This window comes from Periplaneta americana, chromosome 1 (assembly GCF_040183065.1).
Source record: "Periplaneta americana isolate PAMFEO1 chromosome 1, P.americana_PAMFEO1_priV1, whole genome shotgun sequence".
Taxonomy (NCBI): domain Eukaryota; kingdom Metazoa; phylum Arthropoda; class Insecta; order Blattodea; family Blattidae; genus Periplaneta; species Periplaneta americana.
This window is the reverse complement of record NC_091117.1, coordinates 176,173,293-176,185,674: the sequence shown is the minus strand read 5'-3', so window position 1 is coordinate 176,185,674 and position 12,382 is coordinate 176,173,293. Positions and strand designations below refer to the sequence as shown.

General features: G+C 35.7%; 1 protein-coding gene across 4 annotated transcripts in view; it reads left to right on the top strand.

Annotated features, from left to right (window-relative positions):
• The window catches only part of qin, a 256,680-nt gene that overhangs the window by 227,380 nt on the left and 16,918 nt on the right, over window positions 1–12,382 (top strand). For all 4 annotated transcript variants that reach the window (XM_069832744.1, XM_069832733.1, XM_069832725.1 and 1 more), the window contains 4 exons: window positions 4,052–4,163; window positions 4,551–4,773; window positions 6,155–6,306; window positions 8,363–8,506. In XM_069832744.1, the coding sequence (XP_069688845.1) occupies window positions 4,052–4,163; window positions 4,551–4,773; window positions 6,155–6,306; window positions 8,363–8,506 (631 nt within the window). The remainder of the gene's footprint in view (window positions 1–4,051; window positions 4,164–4,550; window positions 4,774–6,154; window positions 6,307–8,362; window positions 8,507–12,382) is intronic.

The following is a 12,382-nucleotide window of genomic DNA, read 5'->3' as shown; positions in this document are numbered from 1 at the left end:
GTTACTTTTATAAATGTTGATGTTTTTTTTTTCTATTACGTCTTTCCCTTCTTCATAAGATAAAATACAACTCAGAAATTTAAAGATATTTACTTGTTCTAAAAATTCCCTTTGACACAGAACAATACAATTACTCTGTAACAAATTTTTATATATTTGGCTACTTACTGAGCTTATTTTAAAAGGGATTTGTCTTTTGAATTCTATGAATCTGTGTTCTGCTATTGTGTTCATATAGACATGGGAGGTGTCATAATACTGAAGTGGCATGCACTCAGAATATGTGGGACTTGCTGCACCTATCCAGGCATTGAAAAGCAGACCAGGAATTTGTTTAAAATAAATTAGTATAGAATGCTTTGAAATTCATTAAAATTTAGTGCAGGCTGTACTTTACTTATTCACAGGTTCACTTGAAATGTTAAGTACCTTGCTGGCCCAATAATGAGCACATATTTCATGTGCCAGTTGAGTTAGGCATAGTAGAGGGCACTAATTCCCATTTCACTCATTAGGAATGTCCGAAGTGCTGTCGGAGGGGAAGGAAGGGGGAGGTGGTGGGGAAAAAGATATATATATTCAGTAGTATACAGTACAGTTCTATTCAGTCGGTCGGCTTGCCATATTGTATTTTCGTTTCCGATGTTGGTTTTTCACGACTTTGTTTCTTTAATCTAAAGTTCATACACTTTAGAAGATTTAACAACCGGAATATCTTTCTCTGCTATGGAAATTCGTAATATGTGTTTCTTACTCAAAATTTTGTGTACTGTTGGAGCTGTCTCATTTCTATAAAATTCGTATACAGTTATTTCTTTCTTCATTTATGTCAGCCGTGGCGAAAATGTGATCTTGCACCGAGCCACTGTGTAACCTGCAACGTGCATAGCATCTATGGAGAGAGGCGGACATCCGAAGAGGAAGTGAAGCAACTGTCTGACTTATAATGGATGTTCATTTTCCTTACATTAAGCACTTATATATAATTTTATACAGTATAAGGCTGCAAACTAATGTTTAGTACGTGTAACGAAGAAAGAAATTAATAAGAAAACATAGCACACATTATCACAACCTAAAATTAATTGTCTTCAGAATGTCTCTACGATAGAGTTTCAAAGTCAGGAATTATGTCACTGCCAGTCGTAGTTGATCAAGAATGTATTTGTCTTTCAGTTGTGATCTAAATTTGGTTTTTATTATTTCCATTGTTGAAAATAATTTTTCACAAACGTAAGTTGTAGCGAACATGGCTTCAACATAGCAAGCAAAAGAACGAAGCTTCGGATATTAATAATAATAATAATAATAACACTTAACCTTTTAATGTTTCATCAGTAACTAGCAGTATAATGCCGTTTTATGTTATACAACCGTTTTCCTCGTAATACTTGTGAACAAATCATACATTTAATATTCTCATCATATTGGCAGCAAAAAAATGCGTCCTCCCATCCTACTTGAAACTTTCGTTTTTGTAGAGATACATGGTTTCGAGAGAGACATTGAGACGATACGCCACTTGTAGGTCAGAGACAAATACACATGCAACGGAGTTTGACTCCAGTGAGTGAGAGGGTGGGGGTTGGGGGAGGTAGGAAGCAAGAGAAATGCACAGCTATCATTGCGAGCCACAATGTGCTCGCAAGTCACATTTTCGCCATGGCTGATTTATGTTATGGGTAAAATCGTCATTGTTATGAAATTCACGAACTGTTGTGTTCTCATCACTTCTTCCCCTACCCCCAATAATTACTGATGTCCACGTTAATAATTCTTTTCACAATAGTCCTAGGAAGACCTGTTGCAGTAACGGTATGAGGTAAGAATGAGTTCCCCTTACCATTCTCTTCTTTGAAATACTTGTAACAATGAAAATGTTATGCGCCACTTGTTTATGTACTGGTTTTTTACGTCCTATTGGTGTAATCACTGCGTTATTAGCTTATTACTGTTACAAGCAGGGCATTCGTTAGATTTCCTCATCGCTATAATTTTTGCACTATTCAACAGTATAACCACTAATATTACTACAGTAAAACCCCGATAAGACGCTGTTCAAGGGACCGGGTGTAAACCGCGCATTAGGCGTGTATACTAATTTTGACTTATATACATATCTATTAGCATTTTTCTTTATTGAAATACATGATCCATGAAAGGTAATATAGTTTTACTCCATTATGTAATTACTGTACTGTACGTCAAAGACATTTACAATATGTACTGTACTTAATTCTTTCGGAAAAAAGTAATTTATAGTTATTTGCAGTGTGTGTGTTCTCCAAGTCCTCATGTTTACCACACTTCAGTTTCCAGCGATTATATCCTCCCGACGACGTCGCAACTGTAGTGATTGAGTCGCGATTTTTTATTATCGTTCTTAATATAGATGATGGGATTCCTAATGAATCAGAGAGTTATTTCTGAGTAAGAGTACTGTTCTCATCGTACTTTCGTAAGATTTCCAATTTTTCCAACACAGAAAGCGCTTTTCGTTTAACACTCATTGTAATCACATTCACAGACACTTCAATACACTGAAGGACAACAAACTGCCCAGCAAAAATTTCCAGAATTTTATTACGGCCAAGTGAGGAATGTTGTTTGAAAGAGAGGGTTAGCAAGAGGGTGAGGTATTGTAACTGTATGTAGGCTTTAAGCGCGCAGGTAAAGAGTCTAATAAGAGAGCGTAACAAGAGGGTGGGGTTTTCTAAGGTATGAAGTATAAAGGTTTAAATGTGCAGGTAAAGGGTCGAATACCAATACTTTTCAGGTTAATGACACCAGTGAGTTCAGTGACCAAGATGTTTCATTACTGTTACAATACATTGCTGAAAATTACATCGAAAATATTCCACAAAAACAGCGTATTATGCGGGACTTGAGTGCAACAAACGGGGTATTTTATAAAGGTGTTATATATGAAATGTGCAGGGACCGGACAAAAAAAGCGTATTACACGGGATAGCGTAATAAGCAGGTGCGTCTTATCGAGGTTTTACTGTACTTTATTAAGACAGAGAGAGAGAGAGAGAGAAACTTTCTCTCTCTCCACTTCACTTGCGTGATTCGGGTTCTGCATACTGCAGATAGATGGTAGAACTGCGACCCATTTTCAAGTTGCATACCACTTCAGTGGGCCACGTTATGCATGATGTGTATCTGTGAAGATTTATGTCATGTACTAAGATGAGTGTACGTTTAAGTGTTCGTGTAAGTGTAATGTAGGGAATGGGTGAGCATGATGGTGAAGGTGAAAAGGGGGAAACCTTGTGTTGGTACATAGCCTACTCCTGTCGAATAGCACCAGGCTTAATGTCCCCATCCGACGGACGAATCACTTTCAACAGTGACATATGCCTTCTCTTCATATGCACTGCGGAGAGAATTGGAATTTAACCCAGGCATATTGGTGTACAATTTAGTGATTAGAAGTTGTGCACTGCTATCTCTCCTAGTCCGAAGGTAGAAATTTTGCATGAAAATTTCTGATCCTGCCAGAAATCGAACCCAGGCTAGCTAGTCTGGAGGCAGACGCGCTACCACAGAGCTAACTCGGTGGATCTTTAACAGTAAAAGTAATTCTACTATTCATATGCAGCATTGATGTGACATCTGTACTCTACCAGAATAAGTAATTAACTAAATCTTGCAATCATGGCTGATTTGATTTGCTCTCATGCAACATTTTGGCCTGTCCTTGATCCTCTACCTCCGTTAGTTCAAAATACTCTGTAATATAATACTGTTCTTGCTCTTACTTTATTTGCCAGAAAATATTCACTTCTCTTACCTGCACAAATAATGTCAATACTAAATTAATTTTAATATAAGTAGAGAAAAATATATTCTTTCTTCGAGATTGGTTTGTAATATCATCATAATATTCCAAACACCAATTTAGGCCATTGTTTACCTGTTTTCAATTACAGCTGGACAAGGTCCAGAAGATGTTTTAGTGGGCGTCCAGGTCATCATTGTCCCTGAAGATAATATTGAAGCATTGCAGAGCTTATATATTAGACTGACATACTCAATCTGTTCACAGGGAATATGAAGTTCAGAGTATTCCTTCAGTCCAGGTGCTGAAGGAACTGGATGAGCAAAGTGCAGAAGCAAACAAAAATAGTGTGTCAGACTGGCTGCAGCTATCTGCCCAGGTATGACTTTTCAACTTCTTTCCACTGTACCTCTGTGTGCTGATTTAAGGCTGCCCTTACCATTTTAAATTCTATAATTGAATATTATTTGCATACATTTAACTTTAGGCATTATTTTCATTTTTCTACAGTGAGTAGTTTGGTTATATGATAGAAAAAAGGGTTTGTTTAATGATAATTATATGAACTAATTGACATTTTTTACGAGATAAATCAAGAATCACAACAGCAGAAAAGAAATTTTTAAAATAATTTTTCAAATATATCATTTTTCAATCTTAGTAGCATATTAATCTAAGAAAGACGTATTATTTAGCAGATAAGCATCCAATAAAATAATATTATCCTTTGATTATAATGCAGGTATATAATATTTGTTCTCATCAGGTGGAAGGCAGTTCGAAGACTGAGAGTAGCGAAATGGTGCCAGAGGTGAGCTGTGACGAGAGCTTCAGTGACATTGAAGATGAGGCTGCTTCAGAGCCTAACATTTTGTCCCCCTCAATCTCCGAATGGCTTCCTCCTGTGCCCATGATCAAGACCAAGTTCCTTGCCACGCCCACATATGTGGACGATGAGTGCTATGTCTACCTGCATGATACTGAGAAAAGTAAGTAATGTCGAGTGTATATAAATAAGGTTGCATGGAGTGGAAAAGTCATGCCACACTTACACACTTGGGCCACAAATGGTCTTTTATGAAACAGACCCCCAAGTAATTAATCAGTCCAAACAGAAGTAGAACCCATGCTCAAGTACAGCCCAGGTCCTACCGCAACTCCTCTTACCTTTGCAAAGCAGAGAAACGGAAATCCCAGAACTCAACCATAGTGTGCCTGTAACCTCTCCGAGAACATACTATGCCTCCTCAAGACTGATACCATCTGCCAGTTACAGTACTACATCATGCTGCGCAGTTTTGGGTAGACACTATTGAAATAAAGACGACTATTAAAATGGAGAGTGACAGTGGAATGATATAGGGAAATGGAGAACCCGAGAAAAACATTTGGGAAGCTTTAACTTTATCCACCACAAATACATCTCTGCCATCACATCACTGGGATTTGAAGCAGGGTCCGCGGTCATCATAAGTCAGTGAGCTACCAAAGCAGCTATATATATATATATATATATACACATACTGTATGTACTCGAATAATCCCTGCACCCTAATTTTATGGAAAGAAATCATGAATTTTTTTTTTTTTTATTTATTATTATTACAAAGGAAAATTGTTGCATTATGTATTTACTATATTGGTCATGTTGACACATTTCACTTGAATCGGCACAACCGAATTGTCTTTTCTCACCTATATAAACACAAAACCTCGGTAGCGCAGTCGGTATAGCACTGGCCTTATGTGCTCGAAGTTGCGAGTTCGATCCCAGCCCAGGTCGATGGCATTTAAGTGTGCTTAAATGCGACAGGCTCATGTTAGTAGATTTACTGTATTGTAAAAGAACTCCTGCGGGACATAATTCCGGCACACTGACAAAACTGATATAACCTCGGCAGTTGCGAGCATCATTAAATAAACCATAATGTATTTTTTTAATTTTTTCGATTTCTGGAAACTTGGCTTTTTGCTCTCTAAATGCCTTGTGATTAACACTGGTCTGTTCAAGTCACGTTTTATTCTTATGTCAATCACGTATGCAGCTTTCATCTACACTGTATTTCTTTCCTGCTGTGCAGTTACCAACTCGTTCTATTTCTTCAATAATACCTATGCAGTTTTTCTTTCGCAGTGAGAGATCTATAACACGAACTTCGTGAAGGCATGATTAACACCTACTGAACTCACTGCACCTACTAACCCATGCTGCCACGCACAATGCACTTTATCGCTTTGAGGTCAGGGTACCAATCTTACCACAAATAATACCTGCACTCCAATTTTCAGCTGCCAATTTTTGCAAAAAAATATGCGGGAATTATTCGAGTATATGTGGTAAGTTTTACATTGTGTATTGTTCTGTTGCAGGTGCTGACACACTTACTGTTATTGGAAATGCTCTCCACTCGCGTTTCAAAGCCTCACAGGCAAAACCTCACGACTTGTACTGGTTCCCTGGGCAGCTATGCATAGTACAATACCATTCTGACAAGATGTGGTACCGTGGTAAAGTAGTTGAGGTCAGTTGAACTATTGTGATATTCAGTTTTGCAGTATACGAATATATGTATACTCATTATTTTCATATAAAACTTTCTATCCTAACTCATTCCTACCCATTAAATGAAGATCATAAGCGCTCTGCTCCTGGCCACTGTTGTTATGCTGCCATAACTATCGGAATCTGTTATATTTGCTTCAAAAGAAATTGTTTTGAAAAAATAATTATGATTTTATATATTTTATATAATGTATTTTTTGGGTCTTTCAACAAAGTGATTAAATGGAAACTTTACAAAGTTCTGGAATCATCTAGCTCCATCCCCAGGGATTTATGTAAAAGCAGCACATCATACATACTGCTGTCATTACTTTCTGTTGTGATTTACTTCTGCTACTGATATTCCATAGGATGAACAAAAAGCATACTGTGTCCAAAACATTTCAAACTTTCACATTCCATGATTGAAACACCACAAATTATTCACAGTTGAGGTCTCACAATTCATATGAAATGCAGTGCTAGGCAAAGGTGACACCTTTCCAATTTTTATGATTCCCACACTTTTTTAACGCATAAACTAGGAAGCAGCTTACAGCTTAAATCTGTGGTTACAGACCTCTTCCTTAAAGCCAGTAAAGAGAAACAAATGTGCACTTTCACTTCTAATAAGAAATGGTGTGGTTTCTTAGGTAATACTGTGTTTTCAGCTTGTACATTTTGTATCTTAGAAATGATTGAATGTTCTTTCGAACAACATATTTTTCTCTTTGAAATGTAGTCTTAAAGAAGAAATCACAAGAAAAGTGTGCATTCACAAGTTTCGGAGACTTTATCATAAGTGTAGTGTATTGTAATACAGTTCAGAAAGTGTCGTGAAACTGGCTCATTATTAAATAAGAAATTTTATGCTAAGAGAAAGGAACAGATTTTGGAAGACAATGCTAGTGTCCATTCCAATGGGGATGCACAATAAGCCTTTTAGGCTGACATGCAGGAGGCCTTTAAGACTCCATAAAGACCCCTCCATAACCTAGCCTAACCGAACCTATGCTAAGAGATCCTTGACCTAAGAAAACCTTGAGGATACGCATGTGAGATTAGAATTGAGTTCTAAGTTAACAGAATTTCACAAAGATCAGTTTTACAGGGACTTAATAATTCAAATGTTTAGGCCTAATGCAAGAGTTAACTTTTGTAACTGGATGTTACAGTCTATCTACAATGGAAATATTGATCCATTATTCATTTTCATAACAAAGGAAACATAGTTTTGTTTAAACAGTGGAGTACTTTTTCTTTAACAAGAAATGGATTCGGAACACCTCAAAATCTGTGCTTCAGAGGCTGGTCATGATAATATCCTTGAAAAATATTGTAGTGCAAGAGGTCAAGTGACTTTATTGTCAAACGCCTGGCATTAGAAAACAACAACAACAACTTTTTCTTTAACTTTGTTATTTTCAGCATTCATGAAAAGTTGTTGTTGTTGTTTTCCAATGCCAGGCACTTGACAATAAAGCCATTTGACCTCTTGCACTCCAGTATTTTTCAAAGATATTGTCATGGTCAGCACTGAAGCACAGATTTTGAGGTGTTTCGAATCCATTTCTTGATTTGAATTGCACAATGGGCAGTTAGGGGACTGATATATTCCAATTGTATACAGGTGCTTGGCAGTCATGGCCTGTTGCCAATCTAAATGCAGCTACAGACAATTTGCGTGGTAAATCGGGAATTAATTATGAATTATGATGCAGAGAGTTCCATTTTTTCCCTTGAGATTGTGTTATCAAATTTTGTTGGTTGAAGTCTAAGTATGTAGATTTAATAAATCATGAAAAGTTGTTCTCTCTTTTTTACCTTGCATTTGGAAAACAGTGTCATAATAAATCCAGTATTATTTTCGTGTTTATTAGACAACAAATAGGAAATATATCAAGATTTACATTTTCTCAGACTTTGTGTTTAGATGACAAATTATGTAGTTTCTAATAACGACAAAAGAACTTTCTTCTTTGTTCAGTTGTGAGTTATTTCTAGAAACTGATATTGTGTGCATGTTTGTTGTTCAGGTTAATGATGACCGAACAGTCAAGGTTCTGTTTGTGGATTATGGTAATGTAGAAGAATGCAAAGCATCAGAGATGCGCAAAAATGTGTACATGGGTCACATTCCAATACAGTGTTACAAATGCCAGCTTGATGGAATCAAACCTGTAAGTATGCAACATGTTACTATATCCTGTGCCTTCTGATATAAGAAAGATTACACATTGTTATAAGATTGCGAAAAGTTGTAAATGCAGTAGTGAGACTACCTTCATTCAGTTCGTATGTCTAGGAGCCTATTCCACATAAGTATAGAGTAATAATTTACGAGTTACAAGTTAATAAAAATTCTTTTAAAGTAGATTTTATACTTCTATTTCACAGAGCAACTTAAAAAATTTGTACATTATTGTGAAAAGTTAAAAGTGACGCATTAAGGAAACAGCTGATTTAGTTCACGCCATTATTATTCTAACCTTTTTCCATTCTTTGAAATAGGCTGCAGTTTCTAAGGACAGGTGCAACATGAACTACTGGTAAACTGGCACTGGCGTCAGTGTTTTGATGCCAATCTGCTGGGAATTTTATTTCATTTATTGTCATTGCCACTGAAAGAACTTTGAAGCCTTTGATATCTGATGCATGCCTACAGTACCGTATTATCAGCTGCATTTCCTAAGCAATGCAGCGTAGTAAATAATTTATTTCTAGATTACAATGCATTGCTTCCATTTGTTGGATGTTCTAATCTCTATCCAATGTCATATAAAAATTTAATCTTCATCTTACGATGTTTGGGTGACGTATATACATCTGTTGATGTGACATATTAATGAATTAAATACTATTATAGTCACAATCATGCCACGGTATGAAAGAAAAATTTCACAACCTCGAGCGGGAATCGAACCTGCGACTTCCTGGTCTCCGGTCAGGCGCTCTACCACTGAGCTTTCGAGTTCGTCTCATACCAAAGGCTCGGAATTATCCTTTCATACTGGCGACTCTGTTATAGAGTACTGTCCATAGCGTCTGATCTTAGTCAGCACTGCTTATGGCTGGAAAGAAACTTTACAAATGTAATCTTCATCTTACGATGTTTGGGTGACGTATATACGTCCGTTGATGTGACATATTAATGAATTAAATACTATTATAGTCACAATCATGCCATGGTATGAAAGAAAAATTTCACAACCTCGAGCGGGAATCGAACCTGCGACTTCCTGGTCTCCGGTCAGGTGCTCTACCACTGAGCTATCGAGTTCGTCTCACACCAAAGGCTCGGAATTATCCTTTCATACGCCTGACCGGAGACCAGGAAGTCGCAGGTTCGATTCCCGCTTGAGGTTGTGAAATTTTTCTTTCATACCATGGCATGATTGTGACTATAATAGTATTTAATTCATATAAAAATTATTCTGCTTCTGTTGAACCTATCCTGAAACAATGTGTTATCGAATATAATGTGAATTGTCATTTGTGCTGAGAAGTACAGACCACTTGCTTTGCCATAGACTATCTAGAATGCACCATAGGCAATGGATCTATTTTACACTCATAATGGATGATGATGGAAAATTCTTGGATGGTACAGGGGAACCAGAGTACCTGGAGGAAATATCTGTGTTGCCAGGACCACGGACTTACCCAACACAAATCATAAATTCAGGGTAGAGCAAGATTTTAACTGAGGCTCCTTGGCTTATAAGCCCAACACACTAACACTGAGCCACCATAGAAGTCACAGTGTGAAAATTATGTGAGCAATTTTCTAAGTAAACATAAGATCCATATCATTACTACATCACATTTTTATTTACCTTGCTTCTTAATATTATTATACACACTTAAATATGCTTTTAAAATAACACATACTAAAAATATTGGCTTTCTTTTATTTGTAGGAAAATATTTGCAAATTACAAGTAAGTTACTAATAATATTATTATTATTATTATTATTATTATTATTATTATTTTTGTGGGACATAACAGCATGAATGTCATTTGTAAGTTGGAAGTGTAGGCTGATGAAATACAAGTATACAGGAAACATTTGTGGAAAATAATTTTTCCGATTTGTGTTGGCTGCAATGGGAGTCACAATAGGGAGAACAGAAAACAATGTAGAGAAAGCATTTGTAACATTGAAACATTCTGCAGGAAAAATGGGTCTAAAAGTAAATAAAGAAAACACACAATACATAGTAACAAATGCAAGAAAAATCATAATGCATCAGATAAATACATTCATATTCAGAATTACAAGTTTCAAAGCGTGCAGAGATTCACATACCTAGGCTCTATCATAAATTAAAACAGTGATCTAAGAGAAGAAATAAATTGGTGAGTGCAAAGTGCTAATTTCTTGTTTTTTTTTCAGATTGGCAAAATATTTTAAATCAAAGCTCCTTTTACACAAATCTAAAATCAGAATTTATGAAACATTAGTCATGCCGGTGTTAATGTATAGAAGCAAGACCAAGGTTGTAATGCAGTCTGACATACGTATCAACACTGAATAATATTTGAGAGACAAATATTAAGGAGAATCTATGATTCAACATCACGATTGTATATTACTATAGGTAGCAATTGAAAATGGAATGTGTACATTATGTGGCAATTTTTTCCATACATATTACTGTCAAAAATTGGGGTGCGTACATATGTATTATACGAGTAAATACAGTAGTCAATACTAGAGAGCACCATCAGAGGTTGGTCACTAGAATAGGGTTCCCATTTTATTTTATTTGAAAACCGAGACATTTAAAAAAATACCTCACTAAAACATGGGACAGTTTGTAAAAAAAACGGGAGAAAAAAAAAAAGAAAGAAAAAATCTCAACATTATTAATTAATTAAAGTTTAATTATTAAACTGAAGTAGCCTACCTACTACTATGGTGAGTGCAAAGTGCTAATTTCTTGTTTTTTTTTCAGATTGGCAAAATATTTTAAATCAAAGCTCCTTTTACACAAATCTAAAATCAGAATTTATGAAACATTAGTCATGCCGGTGTTAATGTATAGAAGCAAGACCAAGGTTGTAATGCAGTCTGACATACGTATCAACACTGAATAATATTTGAGAGACAAATATTAAGGAGAATCTATGATTCAACATCACGATTGTATATTACTATAGGTAGCAATTGAAAATGGAATGTGTACATTATGTGGCAATTTTTTCCATACATATTACTGTCAAAAATTGGGGTGCGTACATATGTATTATACGAGTAAATACAGTAGTCAATACTAGAGAGCACCATCAGAGGTTGGTCACTAGAATAGGGTTCCCATTTTATTTTATTTGAAAACCGAGACATTTAAAAAAATACCTCACTAAAACATGGGACAGTTTGTAAAAAAAACGGGAGAAAAAAAAAAAGAAAGAAAAAATCTCAACATTATTAATTAATTAAAGTTTAATTATTAAACTGAAGTAGCCTACCTACTACTAAACTACTTGTATTTTATTTTCATCAGAGCATAGTCATTTTTACGTACCTTTTTTCACATACAGATATTATGTTGAAAGTTCTGCTGAAGTTGATGCACAGTCATTTTTTTTTTCTGCTGCAGTAGATTCACAGTGAATATTATATTTACAGGAGCTGTGATTTGTTCAAGAATTTGGACTCTTTCAACATTACATTGAAAAATTCAACACATTAACTTGCTAAAATTTTGGTTTTTACATACTACATCACGGATACTAGAACATATCGGTCGGGACACTAACATCGCCATATCGATATTTGTACGAAGAATCGATAATACATGATGCTCAGAGACAATCGCGATTGAATGTTGTAGTCTGTCTCTAGTATTCAGTAGAATACTCACAAGTACAGCCATTTTTTGAGATCGAGAAAAAGCGGGACTTTTCCCATTCCGAAAAATGTTAACTGTAGACAGATGATACAATAACAGATTTGAGAATTTTGTGTTTAACATTAATCAGTGAAATATCCAAGTTTCTTTCGTATGCCACAAACTTAGTATGATATGTGTATTATCTTCGGCTTCTCTA